Source organism: Micromys minutus, assembly GCF_963924665.1.
Source record: "Micromys minutus genome assembly, chromosome: 6".
Classification (NCBI taxonomy): Eukaryota; Metazoa; Chordata; class Mammalia; order Rodentia; family Muridae; genus Micromys; species Micromys minutus.
Genome location: NC_137975.1, coordinates 72,021,642 through 72,046,497, shown reverse-complemented (window position 1 = coordinate 72,046,497; position 24,856 = coordinate 72,021,642). Strand labels below are relative to the sequence as shown.

The following is a 24,856-nucleotide window of genomic DNA, read 5'->3' as shown; positions in this document are numbered from 1 at the left end:
AATGAGCAATAAATATTTATTAAAGTGCCAAATATTCTTAGCTACTAGAGCTCTGTAAGTTAAAACTATTTTGAAGTTCTATTTCATCCCAACTATAGGATGCTATAACCAAGGACAAAAAGGGCAACAGATGATGAGAAAGCTATAAGGGAGATGCTGGTATTTCCTTTTTGTGGAGATGTGAATAGGTGTGGCCACTGTGGAAAATTTATATGAAAATATCTCAAAAATTTATAGAACTACCATATGAACCAACTATTCCCTTCCTGAGTATATACCCAAAGAACTCTGCATCCTACCATAGGCATATTTTACATTTTTGCTGGATGATGCTTTTTTCATAATAGCAAGGAACAGAATCACCCTAAATATCCATCAGCTAAGGAATAGAAAATATACCCATATACACAATGGAATTTTACTGACCATCCAAAGTTTCTACTGCTGTAGGTCATACATGTTTGCTATCTTCAGGAGTGTTTCTCCTTTTATGTCACAGTAAAGAGTTTCAAGGACAGGGATGGATAAACTCAATGTAAATGAAATAGCATCATAGTAGAAATGATAGGTACCTCCATTTTCCTTTTTTCCCCTGAATTACTGATTCTAAACACTGTCTTACAGTCATGACCTAAAATCACTTACAAGTACTTACCGAATAGCCATAGGAGGCCAAAGAACAGAGAGACGTGTGGCTGAATTATTTCAAGAAGAGTCAGCAACACCATAAAAAAGTTGAAGTTGTAAATAAAGAGACAAACCAAACTTCTGAACCTTACTCCTGGAGAGATCTGTTATGCAGCTCTCTGGCTTGGGCTTTGTGTGGAAGCCCTTTGTCCGTTCTGGGGTATCTACTCCACCTGGATGTTCTGCCATCTGCCTTTATTTTTTTTAACCCCTCCACAGGACATAGCAAAGTGGGCACTACAGGGACATCCCACACAGCCAACTCTGTTACTTCATCCAAATGCTGGCTGCTTCTCTGCCCAGAAAGATCCTGGCCCGGGAGAGATTGGCACGGGCCTCTAGCTGATGTGTCTTTTGACTCTGGAAAAAGGAAAGCAGGAATGGTTGGGAGGGACCTCTGGAAAAACACACACTCAGTGATTCTCACTTTTGGAGGGAGATCTCCACAGGCACTGTATCCAGTCATAACCTGTTTGCCGTCTGTACCCAGGGGAACCTGATGCAGGGATTGAAGAGACATCATCTGGCCAGACCAGAGGTTGTTCTGTTTTGCAGTGAAGGCTGGAAGCCACATCAATTTCTCTGTTGTGAGTTTCCTAAGTTTGGGGGCTTGGGCCTTTTCCCATTGGATTCTGAGCCTGACCTAGTACTTGGCTCTTGAAGCACCTAGCTTTGCTACTAAATGTCAGTAGAACAAATTCCTTTACTTTTCAAGCCTCAGCTTCCTTATCTATGAACCTCAGCAAGCAGATAGTCATTGCCTCTTTGGGTTTCTATAGAGATGGAATGAAACAGAGAGAAATATGTATCTTGGACCAGGCACAGCAGGTCTTAAGGGTTGTACACTCTTTTTCTGGAAAGTCCTGAGTGGCTCATCATAGAGGCAGGAACCTAGGTCCTTACAATGTAGCTTTAGTTGCTTTGGAGTCCTAGAGGGACCTAGGTAGAAACTGGCCCATGGGCAACTATGGATCATATAGTAGCACATTCTGCCTTGAACTGATTTATCTGTACTTCATTTAAGGTTTAGTAGAAGCAAATGAGCGTTAGTCCCATTTGGACTTCATTCTCAACACAGGCTTGGGTGGCTCAGTGAATGGCTAGGACAAGGGGAAGGTATGTGAGAAGGGAGACCTCCAGCTTGCCAATAATCAGTTATGCTACCTTGAGTAAGTCTTAATCTTTTCATGGCTTGTCTTCCATGCTTTCCTAACAAACTCGACACACAGCTGCTGGAAGCTGCTCCAGATGCTGCCTCATCCTTTCTTTACCTTTGGCCACAACCACAGGCTAGATGCCTGTGTGCAGCTTATTTTTAGGGGTGTAAAGGATTTTGATGCATCCTTTTAAGTGCTGAGGGAGAGCTAACACTGATGCTGTAGTTTATAAAAACTCCTTTTCCTCTGGGCCATCAGAAGAAATAGGATCCAAAGTGATTTATGAGTAGTTTCATCTTTGTTGTCCCTCCTGCACAAGACTGTGCGAATCTGCGTGTGGCGTGTGTTCTTGTGAGATGACTGTTCAGTTCTATGCTGTTTAAAATGTCATGTATTCGAAGCTTTGGGTCTTGGGGATTTTTTTTTTTTTTTTTTTTTTTGTGATTTAACCCATGGTTGTTCCTGGCATATCTTTTTGTTGTGATTTCAGAATAGAGAGCTAATGGATCTGATTCAGTTTTTCAATTTCATAGGCTGTTCCTGTTGATTTCACATACCCAGGACTTCCTTCGAAGATAAACTTATTTGATGCTGGCACATTATAGCAGAGTAGACCAGGGTAGAGAGTGAAAGAGGGAAAAAGCCAGAGGAAAATCCCAGCTAAGTAGGCCAAATGACATTTTCCTGCTTAGCTCTCACCCCTCTCAATGACTTACCCATTACAAACGTCGTTTCCAATCATGGCATAAATGACAATGGCTGGATGGTCTGATGTCTGGTTCCTAGACAAGCTGAAGAAACATAGGGTACATCTCAATTCAATTTCCTATTAGGAAATGGGACATCAGTGCATTATATTGAAGAATAGATTGAAATCCCAGCTCAATGCACCGACCACCACCTTCATAACATTGTTCACAGCACTAATATTATCCACAAGCATAGATGAGTTAGTTGAATTAATTATGCTAAGTTTCATAGGAAATCCCCAGAGCTGTGGGGTCTACTCAATTCAGAGGCCAGCAATTCCCAAGGCTTTCGTTGACACTACAGCCTCACTTCTGAATTTTATTACCCAAATAGAGGCAAAAGTATTAACTTAATTAAAAATATTAAATAGTATTAACAGCATGGCATATCAGCACTTAGAAAGAATTGTATGAGTTTGAGAAGAGTCTGAGTGACATCGTTAGCTCTGGGGGCTACAGCATGAGGCTCTGTCTGAAAAATAGAAAGAAAAATGTCCAAAAAAAATAGTTTCTTACTTATAAAACCAGACTATGATGTGATCATTATGGTTTTGCAGTTACTTCTTTCAGGGTTAAATTTTACTCAATTCAGATTCACTTTATAATCCTCTGAGAACATATACTTTCCAGGATTACTGGCCCAAGAAGACAATTCCCAGTGTCCCCATAGTGACTAATGAACTGTTGATATTCAGGAGAAATGATAATGGGGTAATAAATGAGAGTTTTTATTCCTTTCAAGATAAGTTAACCATATTTAAAACAATTTCTCAGATTTATCTTCCACTGACCTTTCAATAAAATTTTTCAGATTCCACGAAGATGCACCTGAATGATTACAATTGAGAAAGTAATTGTTAGTGTGTTTTAGTGACACCATGACCGTGAGAGTCTGACTGGATGTTCAGACCATGGTGCTGATGATGAGTGCTTGTTTCTGGTGATTTTCTGTGGTGTGTTGGATCTCAGCTTCCTGGTCTCTTTGCTTCCTTGCCATTGTACTAACAGAACCCAATGCCCTTTGGATTAGTGAGTTGCCATAGATGGGTAAATGATTTAGTAGCTGTAAGGAAAAAGTACCTATCTGTCTCTAAAGAGACAGAGCACCTCAAAAGGATCAGAGACAGAGAAAAAACTCTCTGGAAGATACATATTCCTGGAAGCTCCCATTTAAGACCCTTGTTTTCAGAACAATGAGTTTTGAAAATATCTCTGGGCAGTCAATTGCTCTCTGCTGGCTTCTAGAAAAAAAATCTACAACCTCTTACCAGCCCAGTGCTGATGGTGTCCTATGCGGCTCACATATCTGCTAGGCCCTTCATTCAATTTTACTACAGGACTCTTAACCTTTCATTTTTTCAGAATAATAATTAATCAAGAAATAATTCATTAAAGAATTGCCATTCTTTAATGTTTTTCATAATGATAACTAAACATTAAGAAAAGCTTAAACTTTTGTTATCCTAAAATTATAGGACCAGGTCCTTGAGTCCATATGGGAACTTGATGTGCAGGCCACCCACAGAACCTCAGGAGAACAAGAGTGGAAAGTTGTCATAGCTAGCCAGATGGGTTGTCCCTCCCCATATTATCTAAGTCTCTTGTCTACTCAGGACAAGGATTGCTGAGAAGTTGCATGTAAGTAGTCATAGTCGGTGTAAAAGGGCAGCCACAACTGGAGGTGGTGGTCACCTGTAAGATACCAGCATCCTAAAAGCAGAGGATAGAGAATTCAAGACCAGTGTGGCCTGTGTAGTGAAGTTCTGTCTCAAAACAACAAATGAACACACAAGCAAATAAATAAACAACAACTAACTTCCCACAAAACAAAAAGTAACCACAAAAAGGAAATAAGAAATTACTTGTTTTTTTGCTTGAATGATTTTTTTTTTCTGTACAGAATTCTCCCTGCTAAAAAGTTCTTATTAATTTTCATCCTCTTCATTTTTTCTTGTGGAATCTCAGTGTTACAAAGTTACCTAAGTGGCTTGTGTTTTTCCTTTTCTACTTGTACATCTTTCCGTTTCTTTCATTTCTGCTGTGTTTTAGCCAGACTCGGCTCCACATCGTTTGCCTGTCCAATCTCTATTGTGTCCTCTGAAAGTGTCTCTCCAGCTTCTCACTGCTGATATGTCTGCCATTGGAGAAAATACAGAAATGGCAGCTGGTATATAACAAGCAATACAGACATCCCATCCTCTGGGACATGGCAGAACAAGGCAAACACTTGAAAAATGTATACAATTTGTACCCAGCAATCATAGTTTCACAGAAATGGAAGAACTTGACCCTGGAATAGAGAATCTTTATTTATTAGGGTGATTCAGTGGAGAACCTACACATTCCCTGTTAAGAGAAGAAGAGTTCATATAGACCCAAAAATACTTTCGGATGATGTTCTTTAAGCAGGGTGTATCATATCTAAGAGGGTGCTGTCTCATGACTTCAGCCTCAGTTAGCCTTCCCTAACTGAATTTCAATGTATGTTTCCACTGCTGGCTTGGTGCTGACCATAGCAATGTCGCCAAGTACCTCACATTCTATGCATTCTCTCAACTTCTAAATTAATTTTGATGGTCTTCTAAGAGAACCTGTTAAACTTAGTGTCTGACAGTAGGCTCCAAAGTCTTCATAAAAAGAGATCACTTAAATATATCCAGTATAAGTCTTTATAAATTAAATCATTACTTCAGCAAAACATTGATTTTTTTACTTTGTTAAGTGTTGTCATTGGTTCTGGGTGTAGATCAGTGACTGGAAAAGACATAGCCCTGTTCATAGTCCAGGCTCAATGCTAATGATCCCAACCTAGAAAGAACAGCCATCACTTAGCTCTGTTGAATATGTGTTGTCTAGAAGGACTATCCATGTTGTTAGACTTGTCTTCAAAATATAGTTGGAAATGAGGGACTTTTGTCAAAATGTACTGATTATAGATGTTGGCAATAAATCCAATGATTTTAAAAGATGTTTTGCAATGACTTTATAAAATTCCTAGGCAAATGGATGGATCTAGAGAATATCATCTTGAGTGAGGTAACCCAGTCACAAAAGAACAGACATAATATGCAGTCACTGATAATTGGATACTAGCCCCAGAAAGCTCTGAATACCCACAAGAAACAACTCACAGACCATATAAAGCTCAAAAAAAAAAAAAAAAAAGAACAAAAAGTGGAAGCCTCAGTCCTTCCTAGAAAAAAAAAAGTGTATAGCACCCTCTCAGAGTGTGGTATACCTAGACACTTAGACCATAAATCAATAATAATTCAAGAGCTAAGAATGTAGCCTTGTGGCAGTTCTTGGTATTTAAAAATCATTATGTTCAATCTTTATACACCAAGAAAACTTTGGCTATTTCCATGTCACGTTTTGTTTTACATGTACTTTATGCTCATTATAACTAGTAAGATTTCAATGCATACTATCAAACCTATAAAAAAAATCAAGTACTGACAAAAATATATTCATATAGCTTTATGCAAAAAAGGATGTTTTGTTTTATGTTACAAACCCCATACAGGTTAGGTTTTAAAATGACTTGATTATTGAGAGAACCACAGGAAAGCATGTGTGTTGGGTCTCAGGGGTTGAGTGCACTGGATGTTCTTACAGAGGACCCAAGTTCTGTCCTAGGCACCTACAGAGCAGTTCGCAACCATCTGGATCTCAGGTTCCAGGGGATCTGATGGCTCTTTTGGCTTCTATAGGCACTGGACACATAATGGTGCTCAGACCAACGTGGGGACAAATGTATTCAGACACATAAAGTAAAAATAAGTGAATCTTTAGAAAATAAGCAAAGTGCCACATAAAGTATATTTTCTGATTTTATGTGAGGATATCCCTTTTACGTGTGTTTGAAAAACATTTAGATTGCCATTTCTAGAAAATTTTTATGACTTTTGCCATTGTTGTTTGGGCTAGCACACATTATATATTCACATATATGTATAAATATGTATGCACATGTGTACATATAAGTTTTTATATCTGTAACAGATTAAAAATTTGTATCGCGAAGAAAGCTACAGCATGTACAGAAGAAAACATAGCTGTTGGTCATGTTTGTCTTCCTCCTATCTGAGCCCTCTCGTGCACACGATAAAACTGCATATACTTGTTCAGAATAACTTTAAGACCTTAGATTCTTGTTTGTATAACACAGGACACTACTTCTTTAAAAACTTAAGAATAAATAATAATATTATTCCTTTCTAACAATATGGTTCTGGGATTATAGGTGCAAGTCACTAAGCCAAGCTAACCTTTTGCTACTCTGTTGGAAGGCCTCAGTGGTTCTCCAGGAGTTGGGGATGTTGCTCTTGCCACTGAGCCTTTCTTTGGAGGCAGAGTTAAGACAATAGTCTCATCAGTGTCCGTCCCTCACGGGTGGAGCCTCACATGGCTGGTTACAACCTGTAGAGCCTAGAGAAATTCATGAAAACGTTTCACCATACATTGCTGTGACACTTGCTATGAGTTTCTGAAGCATGTGGCTCACAGAGGGTCTTGGGCCACCAAGCTACCCATGAAGCAAGGGTCTTTTAAAAGTGACATCCTGTGGTGATTCTAGTATGACACAGACTGTTGGGAACACAGGGTTTTCTAGATGTCTCCTGCCAGTAAGGCTTCCAACACATTTTGTTTGCAGCCACCCTCTTTTTCTGCTCTTTTGTGTGCACTGTTCATAAGCAAGTGTGCAGATATGTGTGCCAGCATACACATGGGGAGTAAACCAGAGGTTTCTCTCTACCATTTTCTGCCTAATTGTCTTGAGAAAGGGTGTCTCACTAAGCCAGAAGTTGGCCATTTTGACTAGTCTGCCTGGCCACCAAACTCTTGAGATCTATCTGTCCCCCCTTTATCCCCATCAAATGCTGGGAGTATAGACAAGAGCAATCATGTCTAGTTTTTTGTATGGGTGCTCTGGCTTTGAACACCAGAACTCATGCTTGTAGAGTAAGCGCTCTTACCTACTGAAACGGCTCCTTGGCCCCTTTCTGCTCTTTAAAATGTCCATTCCTGAAAGCACAGTGCTGGTTTTCTGAGCATATCTTAAGCCATGGCTTCTGCCATCTGCCTCTGTTGTTCTTTTTCACCATGAGTGGGAACGCACCAAACCATCCATAAACGCAGGGAAGGACTCTGCTCTTTCCCTCGTCTTTCGTGAGGTTCCCTGTTTCTCTTTGCTTTTAAAGCTAGAGATGTTCAGGCATCACCACAACATCTGAGAGCAGAATCCTGTTTTCTCCAATTCATTTCATGGCTATTCTAGTAGACCACTTCTGTATATTATCTGCCAACTTCCTTTCTCCACAAACTAGATATTAAGTGATGTAGATTTTTCATCAAAATTTTTCAGAAGAATAATTTGTTGGAAAAACATGATAATTTCGCATTTTCTCTTCTAAAACTGTTTGTTTGCATTAAACAGAATCATTCAGACTAAGATATTGATCTTGAGCCCGAGATCCCAAGCAGCTAACAATCACATCTCGTGACAGTAGTGTTTCCACTACTGCGAATGTTTCACATTACAAATGTTCCAGTTACAAGCAAGATAAATTCCCTAAAAATATTTAAATAGGATAAGATATGCTTCCAGTTATGGATGTGATCTATCTCCCAGTGACAGCACTTTGCAAGCACTCTTTGCTTGTGTGGATAGAGGGAGAACTGGGGATTTCTCCAAAGCTGTTTTGCTCTCAGGCCCCACCCACTGCACTCAATGTCTTCTTACTTATGTTGGATACTGCTCAAACTTTATCTTTGTTGTGAAACCTACTTCTCTATAATTAGGTATCTCTCACCTCCAGAGAGTGCAACTCACTTTTTTCCCTGGTGACATTCCAATAGAACTGTGACTATTTTCTTGTTTGACTCTCTTTTGGTTTTGCTATAAACTTCATAGAGGCAGGGTCTTTACCTTGCTCATCTTCCTATTCATAGAACACATTGCAATACTGAACAGAAAGAAAGTAGAGACCAAAGGCAAGGCACATCCAGGTTTACATAAATCTCATGAGCATTTAAGATGTCAATAGATATAGCAGATAGCTTTCCAGTTGGTGTCTTTTATCTGAAGCTCTAAACAAAACAGATTATTGTAAGGAGATGACCTACACCTTCAGCACACTGATAAGTACATTTATTTAAAATAAAGAATATGAAATTTTAGTGCACTGATCCTAGCTTGGTGAAAAATCTGAGAAACAGCAGGACCTGAATTTGTCACATGATTACTGCCATGAGCTTTGCTCCTTCCTGGGCCAGTTTGTCTTGGTTTCTTTTTGTTGAGGTGATAAAATACTCTGACAAAAGCAACTTTGGGGAGAAGAACTTATTTTTGCTTGCAATTCAAAGCAGAGCTCGTCATGTTAGATAAGTTAAGGCAGCAGAAGTTTGATGTATCTGGTTACACTATATTCCTAGTCTAAAGCAGAGAGAAAATGAATTGTGCATGCTCAGCTCTTTCTCCACTCCTGTGTAAGCCAGGATCCCTGCCTAGGGAATGGTGCTACCCACAGTGAATGGATCTTTCCACCTCAATTAATGTAATCAACACCCCAATCCTGAACATGACCAGAGGCCCATCTCCCAGGTGATTTTAGATTTTGTCAAGTTGGCAATTAATACTAACCATTGTGAGGTTGTATGAATAAATCTAAAGAAATAGTTCCACTTGGATAAGAATGTCTCCATTGTTTAGGGACTAGTTGAAATCCAGACTCTTGTAAGAATTAAACATGGTGAAAAGCTAATACATATAAAATAGTGATTTTTCTTCTATATGATATAATATGTGTCATATTGATTTTTTCTCTTAAATGTTCCTATTATTAGTAAATACTATATTCTCAAGATATATTGGATTCTTATAAGAAAACAATTTTGAGCTGCAGGCATTGAGAGCTTCTATATCATTTTGTTTTTAGGTAGGGTATTTAAGACTTGGATACTGAAGATTCTGTCTAGTGCTCTGACCACATTATTTTAGACTTCCCAAACAGAAACATCCTAGATGATCTGCTATAAATAATCTCTCTCATCTCCTTTAAAGTTCTGGGCTGTGATCAAATGCTCAATACTGGTGCTCCACATATGCTTCCAGGGCTCTATTTCAGTGTGACACAGGTGACCTCAGAAATTCCCTACAGTGCTGTTCTTACGGTTTTTGAAAGTATTTTATACATTTTCATTTTGAAATGATTGCTAAAATTCTATAAAAATAGGACAAAGGTATACACACACACACACACACACACACACACACACACACACACACCCTTTTCTAAATATATACATCTGCAATAATTACAATGACCACAATTACAGAAGTAATATGGATATAGTGGGTATAGTCTAATCTGGATACCTAACTAAAATGTTACTGATGACCATTCTCTGGCCTGAGTCTAATTCACTCTACTTGGATCTCAGGCCTCTTTGTTCTGTGTTAATCTGGAAAGACTGCTCACTCTTGGTCTTTATGACCTTGACATATTTTGATGCTACTGGCTAATTCTTAAGTGGCTTTCAGTTTGGGATTGTCTTAATGTTTCTCATGACTAAATGCAGGTTATGCAATTATTTTGGCAAAAATACAATATCAGAAGCTCAGTTAGCTTAAGGTACAAAATTTATTTTGTTCCAGAATAGAGATCATGGGAGGTCTAAAAATAAGGAGTCCTTATGTGTGTAGATGGATTCAGCTAAGCCTGCAATAATATACTTTTTATAGTTAAATTATAGTTTGTCTCTTTATTCTTTTCCTTTTTTTTTTTGATTTTATTCCTTCCCAAGGAGAAAAAAAGAATTGGCCCTGAATGTTGAGTTAAGGTATCTAATTCTGACAATTCCCCCTGGATTGCCAAAGCAATCCAAGACAGAAAGATGGCATTTTTTTTTCATGCCAGAATCTAGAAAGGGAAAGTGTGGCATGACTTTCAGGAATGTGACCTTTAGTAGGAAACAGACATGGTTAAAAGTCTCCCACTCGTGAGATAATGGATCGTGGTAATGTTATATAACTTTCTGAGCCTCATTTTTCTCATAGGCACAATAGAGTTGGTTGTGGATTCACTGTATTTAGTGCTGGTACTTTTTCCCCCTTGAGTTTTAAGTATCAGTGAGAAACAAGATAAACAATCGGTTGCTGGTGGGGATTCATGAGAGAGGGGATGACTTAATGTTCTGTGCTGTGGTTTTAGGATTTGGTCCTGTAAGCCCCGATGGCCACCTTGTCTGCTGGTGTAGGTACGTCACTGGTAGCAGGAGACGTAACTCACTGTTGCTATCTGTTAAGTCACACCAGACCTACCTGCCCTCTTTTCTTTCTTATGTTTCTCTATTTTTTTCCTGTCTTTCTACCCTACCCTAAGGGTAGTGGTGTGCCAGGAGAGTTAGTGGCCACTCAAAGGCTGAGCTGTTGGCATCAGGTAGCTGCCAAGAACAGTTCATTCTGTGGAGAAATCACCTCTGTTGTCCCAGCAAGTTCCAAGTAAAGAGCAGGCTAACTACATTTGTGGTGGTGCACAGCAATAATCTGGGGCATACCTTCTGCTGGAGGCCTGTATGAGGACAAGGGAAGAAAACATGCTAAGTCCTTGTTGGCCGTGTTGGGAGGAATAGTGTGACATGGTTTTCTGCTCCTGCAACAGAGCTTGCAGGGAGTGGGCCTCCACCAGAGTTGATGGTTGCTAGAAGTAAGGCTTGTTTGCATATTTTTATGTTCCCCCTTTGGGAGAATGTCCTCTCTGCCAAGGTTAATGACTCTAAGATAATCAGAGAGTCTGGAAGGCGAAGGTGTGTCTAATGTCTCAGCAAAATGGTGGAACACTGTTACCTTCAGGACAGCCCTTAAGGAAGAGAACTTTCCAAAACATGACTTCAAAAATAAATAATTTCTTTACTATGCGAGTTTTAGAAGTTTTTTTCTAGCAGCTACCCAGAGAGAGTGAATACAGCTCTTTTGAATTTTTTTTTCTAGAAAAATCTCATTTTTTTTTTTTTTCTAGAAGCTTTTCTGACTTTGGTCAGAGACTCATGAACTATCCAGAGAGCTTTTAGAATTTTTAGAGCACGAGAGAGCTAAAAGCTATCTCTAGCAGAAAGCTATCTCGAGCAGACTACAGAGTGGCTATGTCCAAGGAGCCATCTCAAGCAGACTATAAGGCTTGTACCCACAATTGGATGTCCAGTCATTTTTTTTTTTTTTTTTTTTTTTTTTTTTTTTTACTGTTCCCAAGCACTCCTTCCTCAGAGCCCTTCTCCAAGCCAAGACTTCTTCATGGCAAAGAAAGTCTTTCTTCTTGCCTGCTTGCACTTCCCTGCTTCTGTTATAACCTACTGCTTCAGGATTCCAGCTTTTACAGAAGACCAGTGGAAACAACTAGCCTCATAGGACTGAGCAACTACTTGTTTCTTGGACTTCACATTCATAGCTGCCTAGTGTTGAGTTAGTTAGACTGTGAACTGTAAGCCATTCTAATAATTCCCCTTGATATATAGAGACATTTCATAACTTCTGTGACTCTAGAGAACCCTGAGTAATACAGTGAGCATGTGTGTGACTATGTGAGTGTGTAAGCACGTGAAAGTGGGGGTGCTTTATCACGTGTGTGGAGGTCTCTGCTTCTGCTCTTGGTAACTGGCTTATCTGTCAGATGCTTATGTTGACCTGAGTCTGTATTTCTCAGGCTGGTCTGACTTTTGCCTCTTTTCCTAGCGTATCTAAGTCTCTTCTATTCCCTCTTATTCTTCAGATGTTTAACCAAACCCAGAGGAAGGAACTGGCCAAGTGAAGTTTCTTCAGAGTGTAGAGTTTATGGTGTTAGTGGAGAACTGAAGAGGTTCATAACCACATTAGCTTTGCAGCAAGGAGCCAGGTGGCTGTAGTAGGCTGGTGAAGATGCAAACTTGACCTTTGGCAGCTTACAATCCCCTAATCTTGGCTCTTCACAGGGATCCCTGCTTCCCATAGTAGTGGAGAGAGAATCCCTCTCTGTGATGGGAAGTTTGATCCCATAGAAAAACACATCTGAAATAGTTCAGCATTTCTGAAAGCAAAAATATACTAATCTAGGTGTTTCTATGAAAGTTTTGCTGGACTTGCAAAAATAAAATAAGAAAGATTGTCAGTGCAGAGTATTCCAAGCTTATAAAAATCTCATTTGGCATCAAAAGGAGGGCTCAGGAGTATCCTATAAACTTGTTAGTGTTTTTCTCTGTGGGCTGTGAGCTGGAGTACTAGGCAACTGAGGAGTGGGGTTTAGTTGTTTTTTTAAAAGCACAGGACTCTTATTTTTTCAGAAGATGACTTAATAGAGTTTTATTTACTTAAAAAATACTTTATATCACCTACCTTAGTCCCTGGTAATCACCAAATTGTCCTTTGTTTCTGTGGGTCTGGCTCTGTTAGATGCTTCATCGAAGCAGAGGCTTCAAGGTTCATTTATGTTGTTGGGTAAGGTAGAGTTCCCTTCTTCTTAAAAGGTTGAATAATATTGCATTACATTTACATATTACATTTTATCTATCCATTTACATATTGGTGGACCTTGGCTGTTATGAATGATAGTGTAATGAACAAGAGAATGCAAGTATCTCTTTGAGATCTTTTTTTTAATACCATGGATAAATATTCATAAATGGGATTGGTTAATCATACAGTAATTCAAGTGTTCATATTTAGAGGACTTATTCTGCTACTTTCTATAATGAATAGATGACTTTATATTCCCTCCAATAATATATGACTCTGATTTCTCCACATTCTAGCCAATTCTTATCATTAGTATATATATATATATATGTATATACCATCCCAGCAGGTGTAAGGAGGTATCTCAGAGTGGTTCCTGTCTTTGATACTAAAGGAAGAAAATAAATGTATTCTAGGTGTAAAGGACCACTGCCCGTGCTTTAATTATCTTCAAAGGCTAAAAATAACATCAGAGTTTTCAGGTAAAAGAAAAAAATGTTAGATGGGCAATCCCTGCTCACCAATGCTAAGCTTGGTGTTAAATTTATGGCTACTGGCCCCACATGTCTTCTGATTCCTGCCCTCCTGGAAACTCGACTTAAAGAAAGTGACCTAACCCTAAACCTAAGGAAGCTCAACTTTAGCCTTGACAAAGAAATTTTGTGGCTCTCCTGGGTGCTGAGGTGGGCATGAATCAGTCAAGAATGCAGAGAGCTGAACTCCTACTTTCTGCATCCTCTCTAAGCATGAATCCTGAGTACGAGGATCTAGTAAACCCTCAAATGTGAAGAGCGAAGCACATGGGTAAAACAGGTGACTCAGGGCACCGTTTCTAAGGCAGCCTCTACGGATGGGTGCTAACTACCCACCCAATGCTTAGTTTCTATGTGATGAGCTCTTTGTTAGAATCAGGGTGAAGCTTCAGTCCTTAGCATGGTCTTGAGGTCAAATAGCCAAGGCTATACTCCAGCCCCTACCCTCAGCAGCCCTACAATCCTCTGGAATTCATCTCTCACCACTCCAGTCTGCCTCCAGCACCAGTGGAGTGCTGAGGAATAACCCTCTTGCTTCCCAGTCCTGGCAGGGTGTAGCCCAAAGACTTCCTATTCTAAGGAGTCCCTTACTTGTCTTCCTCATCTCTCTGTTTCCTACTTTAGCTCTTCCTCTCAGTCATAGACTTGCCATCTTTAGTTGCTGTCATTTCTCCCTTCCTGGCCTCTTCTTCCCAGGAGGAGACAGACACATCTGCCTCCGGATCCCTCTGCTGCTCCCAGGCATCATTCTTTCCTTTCTGCCTGCCAGTGTCTGCAGGGACCTGGATGCCTAGCCCATACAGTGCTGCTCCATCTTTGAGAGTCCTGGCTTGTATTATGGACATATCTCTCTTCCATCTATCCTTTGACATTAAAATGTGACTGATTTGAAACTACTGGATAAGTAATAGTGCCGGTGAGACTGACAGCCATTGTTTCTGCTCTGATAATGGATGTTTGCAAATGCTTAAGAAGCTGTGTCTCCTGATCCTCCTGCTGCCCATCTCTCCATGCCAAGTCCTGTGGCACTCAAGTATGCTGCTGGTATCTCTTTTACGTATGGAGGCCTATCTGGTTCAAACAGGCCGGCCCCAGGCTTTAAGATGCTTGTACAATAATAGCATGGTAGGAAGCCAGAACCACGGTAGCTAATGGGTCTGTCCTCACTTTGGATTTTATGTCTCTCCAAAGACACCCACTAAATCACCCACCCAAGCAGGCTTTTCATCCAGGCCACCCAAGTCAAGATTCTGGTATCTCATCCCAGGTTCAAACCTAAAGCCAGTTCTAGTTTTATTCTGCAAGGAAAGAGTTTTGTAAGTTAACCAGAGAGGGAAGTCTCTGCTCTCTGTTCAATGGTTCTCACTGCCCTCTCTGAGAGATAAGGTGAGAGACCAGCGCAGTGTACTGCCTACCTTTTGTCCTGTCTGTATCAGCAGGTTGGGGCTGAAGGGGCCACTGCAAACCACCTCCCTTGCTGATTTTGGAGAAGATGGGGTCGGCTGCTGTTTCCTAAGCCTCACATCAAAGCATTATTCCTAGAATCATAGTGACTCCCACACTTCACATTCTAAAAGGCTCTGCACAAATCTGTAGACTCATAAAAAATCTTTTATATAATGGTCAAGATGAAAATAGGAGCTGTTTCTTTAATTCACACCATACAATTTAAAAGAAACTCTTTAATATTCTATTCAACCATTTCTTTCCCCTTTTCTCTTTCTTGCTGGTTCTGAAAAGTAAAAGCAGCCATAAATATGCAGAATGTGGAGCGCTGACTTTTATGATATCTAATAAAAACCTTGGGGAGTAATTGAAATAACTTGGTGTGGGCAGTCAGGTTACACGCTGCATAATATCAAAAGAAAATGCACAGCAAGGAAAAGCATCGGAAAATAGGAAGAGGAGCTGGAGAATAAAAGCAGGACATTAGATAATGGGTAACTATGGGAAACTAAAAATATCCTCTTAGAATTCCATTCTTAAAAGATCTGATGAGACGTGTATTCAGAGAAGCAATAATTCGAGACAAGGTGAACATTTGTATAATTCTAAGGAATGCAAATCGAAGAAAGAGGTATCTCCCGCCTCTTGAGCTTCCACCCACTGCACAGACAAAAGCTGGAACTTTGCACCACTCACTCTATATTTCTTTGTGATGGGTCTCTCCTACCTCCCTTAGCCTTTTTTGGTGGACAGCCTGGAGCTTAAAGGAGTATGTGTGCGTAGTTAAGGCAGCAGAACACACGAGGAGAACTGGCTAGCTGTGGTTGCTGGGAGTACTCTTCGGAGCATCTCACTGTGGTCATCATGAATTTGTCAAAAGACTGCAAGACTTTGGGTGGGAAAGTTATATTGACACATTTGGGTCTTGAGATAGAGAGAAATCTTGACCTTGAAGTCAAACACAGAGAAAACAATTGGAGCATCATCACCCTGCCTTAACTGTGTACACTCATCCCATTACTTTTTCTAGACTCAATTTATATATATTAAACATTTCAGAAAAGTAGAGTTGGATGGAAGAAAGGAAGTAATCACTCAAAATGTCTCAAATAATGATCCTCAGGTATGTTCTATTAATCTTTCTTCTTAGATATAGCTCTTTTCCATTCCCTTTTAAAAATATGGTAAACATTAAACTATAATATCCAATTTATGGTCTCATTTTTCTTAGTCTGTATTTATATTCCATGTTTAAAAAATAGACTATTAGTTCTAATGTCCTAAAGCTCTACAGTATTCCACAAATGAGCTTCTCTTGTTTTTTCCAGTCTATACTGAAAGCAAGTCTCTATTGAACTGGGATCTTTGACCAGCAGAGAAGTGAACAAAGGAGCTTGTATCTGTGGTGATTCACCATCAAGTCCTTTGTGCATTGTTAACTTTCTACTAGTTGTGTTCACATGTAGAGCAAGGCTAATCTTTCTCTATGGACCACTGAACATCGAAGGCAGGAAGGATGCCTGATCTTCATTGGTGTCTGAGTAGAGCTACACAAAGTTTTTGTCACATAACTTTCTATCTCTGTGACATGGGACAAGGCTCTTGACCTGTCCATGTCTCCTTTTTCTAAGTTGCAGCAATGTGGATAGCCTCATATTTTTCTCATTCTGAGAAAAATGTTTTAACCTATTGGGTAATTGAGTTGAGTGTCAATGTGTACATTAGAAGTTTTCTTTCCCATTCCTACCATAACACTCCCAGAGTGACTGCAATTAATAATATCTTAGCTCTAAAAAATACAATAATACTTGCTGGCAGTATTTATTGTTTATAGTATTAATTAAAATATACACAAATATACATACTTAAAGTGAAATATGTTTATCAATACTTGGGAGGAGTTCAGTAAGTGTCAGCTACTATTAAACGGTTAATACCTATTAAACTCCTTTAACATTTTAGAATAGTAGGGATTCATTCCATGTAGTGTATTTATGTTAAAAAATATATTATGCTGTTCCAGCTCAGAGAGAAAGCTGGGTCATGGCCATCAGGACTCAGGGCGTGCTTGCAGACTGCTGAGCACCCAGAAAAGCTTCAGAAGGGCTCTTCCACCTCAGCCCACTGGTTAGCCCCCCACTATAGCCCACTGAATATTGGGGCTAGACAGGTGGAAACTCTCAGGGCCCAGGTAACCTGGTGCTCTCTAGGAACGAGTCTGTTCCAGCTCAGAGCAATAGCAGAGTCACTGCCATCAGGACCTAGGGCCTGTGTGCAGACTGCTGAGCACCCAGAAGAGCCTCAGAAGCGATCTTTTTCCTGGGCCTATGGAGACAGAGCCAGGTGACTGCCATCAGCTTTCACTGCCTGCCAGGAAAAAGTACTCAGGAACAATTTACCTCCTAAGCTCATGGGCCCTCAGACCCACAGGAAAGACAAGCTCCAGTCAGAGACAACAAGATCACCTAATATCACACATATCAAGATGGCAAGAGGCAAGCACAAGAACTTAAGAAATGGAAACCAAAACAACCTGGTAACATCAGAACCCAGTTCTTCCTCCACAGCAAATAGTGCATATCCGAACTCACCAAAAAAAACAAGATTTAGACTTAAAAATTATACCTTATGATGATAATGGAGTCCTTGAGAAGCACATTAATAACACACTTAAAGAAGTACAGGAATGCCAGGTGAACACACACAAACATGATGAAGCCCTTAAAGAGGAAACACAAAAATCACTTAAAGAGCTACAAGAAAGCACAACCAAACAGGTGAAGGAACTGAAAACAGAAATAGAAACAATGAAGAAATCACCCACACAAAAAAACCAACCTGAAGTTGGAAAACCTAGGAAAGACATCGGGAGTCATAGACAGAAGAATCACCAACAGAATAAAAAAGATGTAAGAGAGTATCTCAGGGGCAGAAGATACCATAGAAAACATGGACAAAGCAGTCAGAAAAAAATGCAAAAAGAAAAAAGCTTCTAACCCAAAACATCCAGGAAATCCAGGACACAATGAGAAGACCAAACCTAAAGATAATAAGTGTAAAAGAGAGCAACTAAAAGGCCCAGTAAATATCTTCAACAAAATTATAGAAGAAAACATCCATAACCTAAAGAAAGAGATGACTACAATCATACAAGAAGCCTACAAAACCCCAAATAGATTGGACCAGAAAAGATTTTTTTTCCCAACACATACTAGTCAAGACAGCAAATGTTCAAAACAAAGAAAGAATACTAAAAGCAGCAAGAGAAAAAGGACAGGTAACATATAAAGGCAGACCAATTAGAATTACATCAGACTTCTCAACAGAAACTATGAAAGCTAGAAGATCCTGGACAGATCTTATATAGACCCTAAGAGAACACAAATGCCAGTCTAGGTTACTATATTCAGCAAAGCTCTCAATTACCATAGATAGAGAAACCAAGATATTCCAGGACAAAAATAAATTTACACAATATCTGTCCACAAACCCAGCTCTACAATAATAATGCATGGAAAACTCTACAACAAAGAGGGAAAATTCACCTTAGGAATAGGAAGAAGTTAATCTTCTTGAAACAAACCCCAAAGAAGAAAGGCACACAAACATAATTCTACCTCTAACAACAAAAATAGCAGGAAACAACAATTCCTTTATATCTGTTAACATCAATGGACTCAATTCCCCAATAAAAAGACATAGACTATCAGACTGGATACATTAACAGGATCCAGCATTTTGCTGCATACAGGAAACTCATCTCAGCAACAAAGATAGGTACTACCTCAGAGTAAAAAGTTGAGAAAAACCTTTCCAAGCAAATGGACCCAAGGAACAAGCTGGAGTAGCTATCCTAATATTGAATAAAATAGATTTTCAACTAAAAGTCATTAAAAATGATAAGAAAGGACACTTTTTACCCATCAAAGGAAAAAAATCTATCAAGATCAATATCTAAATTCCAAATACAAGGGCACCCACATTCATAAAAGAAACTCTACTGAAGCTCAAAGCATACATTGCACCCCACACAATAATTGTGGGAGACTTCAACACCCCACTCTCATCAGATCATGGAAGCAGAAACTGAACAGGGACACAGTAAAATTAACATAAATTATGAACCAAATGGATTTAACAGACATCTATAGAATATTTCATCCTAAAAACAAAAGAATATACATTTTCTCAGCACCTCATGGCACCTTCTCCTAATCTGACCATATAGTCAGTCACAAAACAGGCCTCAACAGATATAAGAACATTGAAACAATCCCATTCATCCTGTCAGATCACTATGGACTGAGGCTGGTTTTCATAACATCAAAAACAAAAAAAGCCCACATAGACGAGGAAGCTAAACAATGCTCTGCTCAGTGCTAACGTGGCCAAAGATGAAATAAAGAAAGCAATTAAGGATTTTTAAAAATTTAACAAAAATGAAGGTACAACATACCCAAACCTATGGGATGCAATGGAAGCAGTGCTAAGAGAAAAAACCCAAAGCTCCGAGTGCCTAAAAAAATAAAATGAAAATTAAAAAAACCAAAACAAACCAAAACAAAAGCTGAAGAGAGTGTACTCTAGCTGCTTGACAGCACAACGGAAAGCTCTAGAACAAAAGGAAGCAGATACACTCAAGAGGAGTAGAAGGCAGGAAATAATCAAACTCAGAGCAGAAATCAACCAAGTAGAAACAAAAAGAAGTATACAAATAATCAACAAAACCAGAAGTTGGTTCTTTGATGAAATCAACAAGATTAATAAATCCCTAGCCAGACTAACTAGAGGGTACAGAGAGCATATCTAAATGAACAAAATCAGAAATGAAAGAGGAAACCTAAGAACAGAAGCTGAGGAAATTCAAGAAAGTATCAGATCATAATACAAAAGACTATAGTCAGAAAAACTGTAAAATCTAGAGAAAATGGACAATTTTCTAGACAGATACTGGGTACCAAAGTTAAATCAGGCTCTGATTTAAAAAACATCTACACAGCCCCATAGCATCTAAAGAAATAAATGCAGCCATCAAAAGCCTCTTAAGCAAAAGAAAAGCTCAGGACCATATGGGCTTGGTGCAGAATTCTATCAGACTTTCATGGAAGACCAATATTCTCCAAACTATCCCACAAAATAGACACACACAAAGAAAAACACTACCCAACCCTTTCTTTGAAACCACAACTACGAGATCACCCGCCACCAGGATCAGCAGTGAGCCAGTGTTGAGCTGGCTTGCAGTTCCCCGGGTCCCCCTCCTCGCCCAAGCTTGCTCCAGGGAACCAGTAACCCTGCATCGGGCTATTCCCAGCCGGTCTACAAGGAGTGAGGAACCGCACTCAGACCACCCACCACCAGGAACAGCAGTGAGCCAGCACCAGACAACATGGAGTGAGGAACCTCACTCAGACCACCCTCCACCAGGAACAGCAGTGAGCCAGCAGTGATGCAGGGACACAGGACTGGAACAGCAGTGAGCCAGCAGTGAGCCAGGGGTGATCCAGCAGTGATCCAGGGACACAAGACTGACAACAAGATGGCAAGAGGAAAGGGAAAGAACATACCCCAGGGAAACCAAGACAACCTGGAAACACCAGTACCCAGCTCTCCCATCACAGCAAACAGCAGGATGCCAAACACACCAGAAAAAGAAGACGCAGACCTAAAATCATACCTCAAGACAATGATAGAGATCCTTAAACAAGAACAGGCGGAAAAGCATAAAGAATTAGAAGCTTCTAAAGAGAAAACAAACAAACAAACAAACAAAACAAAACACTCAAAGAACTAGAGGAAAACAATTAAAGAGATGAAGGAATGGAAGAAGGAATTTAAAACGGAAATTGACACAATAAAGAAAACACTAAAATAGATAGCCCTAGAGGTAGAACATCTAAAAAAGAAAACAGGAGTCACAAATGCATGCATTTCCAATAGATTACAAGAGATGGAAGAGAGAATCTCAGGGGCCGAAGACAACATTGAAAACATAGACAAAACAGCCAGAGAAGATGCAAAAACCAAAAAGCTCCTAACCCAAAATGTCCAGGAGATCCAGGACACAATGATAAGACCAAACATAAGAATAATAGAAATAGAAGAGGGCAAAGAATATCAACTAAGAGGCACAGTAAATATTTTCCCCAAAATCATAGAAGAAAACTTCCCTACTCTTAAGAATGAGATGACCATGAGCATAAAACCAGCCTACTGAACTCCAAATAGATTGGATCAGAAAAGAAACTCCTACTGACACGTACTAGTCAAAATGCCAAGTGCCCAAAGTAAAGAAAAACTATTAAAAGCAGTAAGGGAAAAAGGTCAGGTAACATATAAAGGCAGACCAATTAGAATCACTCCCAATTTCTCAACAGAGACTATGAAAGCTAGAAGAGCCTGGAAAGACACCAGGCAGACCCTAAGAGAGCACAAGTGCCAGCCAAAGCTGCTATACCCAGGAAATCAATCCATAGATGGAGAGATGAAGATATTCTAAGACAAAACTAAATTTACACAATATCTGACAACAAACCCAACACTACAACGAATTAGAGGTGGAAAACTGATTACTATGAGGGGAACTACATCCTAATAAAAACAAGAAAACTCCTAAGCAAGGAAACCAAAGGAAGAAAGAAATACAGGCACAATTCAACCTACAAAAGCAAAAATAGCAGGAAACAGCAACCACTATTCCTTGATATCTGTTAACATAAATGTAATCAATTCCCCAATAAAAGGACATAGGCTAAAAGACTGGATACATAAACATAACCCAGCAATTTGTTGCATCTCAGAGACAAAGACGGACACTATCTCAGAGTAAAAGGGTGGGAAAAAAACTTCCAAGCAAATGGTACCAAGAAGCAAGCTGGAGTGGCCATTCTAATATCGAATAAAGTAGATTTTCAACCAAAAGTTATCAAAAACGATAAGGATGGACACTTTTTACTCATTACAGAGGAAATTTGTCAGGAGGAACTCTCAATCCTTAACATATATGCTCCAAATACAAAAGCACTGATATTCATAAAAGAAACGCTACTAAAGCTCAAAAAATACATTGCACCTCACACAATAATAGTGGGAGACCTCAATACTCCACTCTCACCAATGGATAGATCAGGGAAACAAAAACTAAAAAAGGATACTGTAATACTAGCAGAGTTTATAAACCAAATGGAATTAATAGGTATCTACAGAATATATCATCCTAAAAAAAAAAAAAAAAAAAAAAAAGAATACACCTTCTTCTCAGCACCTCATGGCACGTTCTCAAAAATTGACCACATAACTGGTCACAAAACCAGCCTCAATAGATATAAGAAGATTGAAATACTCCCATGTATCCTCTCAGATCACCATGGTCTAAGGCTGGTCTTTAACAACAACAAAGACAACAAAAAGTCAACATACACATGGAAACAAAACAACTCTCGGTTAAATGATAGCAGGGTCAAAGAAGAAATGAAGAAAGAAATCAAGGATTTTCTAGAATTCAATGAAAATGAAAACACAACATACCCAAACCGATGGGATGCAATGAAAGCAGTACTGAGAAGAAAACTCATAGCTCTGAGTACTTCCAAAAAGAAACTGGAGAGAGCATACATCAGCAACTTGACAGCATAGCTGAAAGCTCTAGAACAAAAGGAAGCAGATACACCCAAGAGGAGTAGATGGCAAGAAATAATCAAACTTAGGGCAGAAATCTACCAAATAGAAACAAAAAGAACCACTGAAATAATGAACAAAACCAAGAGCTGATTCTTTGAGAAAATTAACAAGATTGATAAACCCTTAGCCAGACTAACTAGAGGGCAAAGAGAGAGTATCCATTTAACAAAATCAGAAATGAAAGTCGAGAAATAACAACTGAAACTGAGAAAGCAAGAAATCATCAGATCCTACTACAAAAGCCTATACTCAACAGAGTTGGAAAATCTGAAGGAAATGGATGAATTCGTAGACAGGTACAAGGTAATAAAGTTAAATCAGGACCAGGTAAAGCATCTAAATAATCCCATAACACCTAAAGAAACAGAGGCAGTCATCAAAAGCCTCCCAACCAAAAAAGGCCCAGGTCCAGATGGGTTTAGTGCAGATTTTTATCAGACATTTATTGACCGACATACCAATACTCTCCAAACTATTCCACAAAACAGAATCAGATGGAAAACTACCTAACTCATTATTTGAGGCTACAATAACTCTCATTTCTAAACCACACAGAGACCCTACAAAGAAAGAGAACTTCTGAACAATCTCACTTATGAACACTGATGCAAAAATACTCAACAAAATCCTTGCAAACCGAATCCAAGAACACATCAAAACGATCATTCATCATGACCAAGTAGGCTTCATCCCTGGGATGCAGAGATGGTTTAATATAAGGAAATCCATCAATGTAATCCACCATATAACAAACTCAAAGAACAAAATCACATGGTCATCTCACTAGATGCTGAGAAAGCATTTGACAAAATTCAACACCCCTTCATGTTAAAAGTCCTGGAAAGAACAGGAATCTAAGGCCCATACCTAAACATAATAAAAGCAATATACAGCAAACCAACAGCCAACATCAAACTTAATGGCAAGAAACTTGAAGCAATCCCACTAAAATCAGGGACTCGACAAGGCTGCCCACTCTCCCCCTACCTATTCACCATAGTACTGGAAGTCCTGGCCGGAGCAATTAGACAGAAAAAGGAAATCAAAAGGAAACAAATTGGAAAGGAAGAAGTAAAAACATCACAATTTGCAGATGACATGATAGTGTACTCAAGTGACCCCACAAATTCCACCAGAGAACTCCTACAGCTGATAAACAAGTTTAGCAAAGTGGCTGGATATAAATATAACTCAAACAAATCAGTAGCCTTCCTATATTCAAAGGTCAAACATGTGGAGAAAGAAATTAAGGAATAGATACCCTTCACAATAGTCACAAAAACTATGAAATATCTTGGTGTGACTCTAAATAAGCAAGTGAAGGACCTGTATGACAAGAACTTCAAACCTCTAAACAAGGAAATCGAGGAAGATATCAGAAAATGGAAAGAACTGCCATGCTCATGAATTGGAAGGATCAACATTTTAAAAATGGCCATCTTACCCAAAGCAATCTACAGATTCAATGCAATCCCCATCAAAATTCCAACCCAGTTCTTCATTGAGTTGGAAAGATCAATGTGCAATTTAATATGGAGAAACAAAAGACTTAGAATAGCGAAATCCATCCTCAATTACAAGAAAACATCTTCGGGAATCACTATCCCTGACCTCAAGCTATATTACAAGGCAATTGTGCTGAAAACTGCATGGTACTGGTACAGAAATAGGCACGTGGATCAATGGAATAGAATAGAAGATCCAGAAATGATCCCTCAAGTATATGGTCACCTGATTTTTGACAAAGAAGCTGTAAACATTCAATGGAAAAAGGACAGCCTATTCAACAAATGGTGTTGGTCCAACTGGCACTCAGCATGCTGAAGAATGAAAATAGTCCCTTTTTTATCTTCTTGTACAAAGCTCAAGTGCAAGTGGATCAAAGATCTGAACATTAAACCAGGTACACTGAAACTATTAGATTAGAAAGTAGGGAAAACTTTAGAACTCACCGGCAGAGGAGAAAATTTTCTAAACAGAACACCAATAGCTGGAGCTCTAAGGTCATAGATTGCCAAATGGGTCTTAATGAGATTGCAAAGTTTCTGTAAGGCTAAGAACACTGTCAAGAAACCAAACCACAGCCAACAAATTGGGAAAAGTTCTTAACCAACCCCA

The 24,856-nt window shown here is 39.2% G+C and overlaps 1 protein-coding gene across 1 annotated transcript in view; it reads right to left on the bottom strand.

Moving 5' to 3' along the window:
• Window positions 1–24,856, bottom strand: part of AOAH (acyloxyacyl hydrolase) — a gene marked incomplete at both ends in the record, with an annotated part of 215,226 nt that overhangs the window by 25,138 nt on the left and 165,232 nt on the right. The window contains 2 exons of the mRNA XM_080918374.1: window positions 2,561–2,635; window positions 3,385–3,421. Coding sequence (XP_080774500.1) covers window positions 2,561–2,635; window positions 3,385–3,421 — 112 coding nt within the window. The remainder of the gene's footprint in view (window positions 1–2,560; window positions 2,636–3,384; window positions 3,422–24,856) is intronic.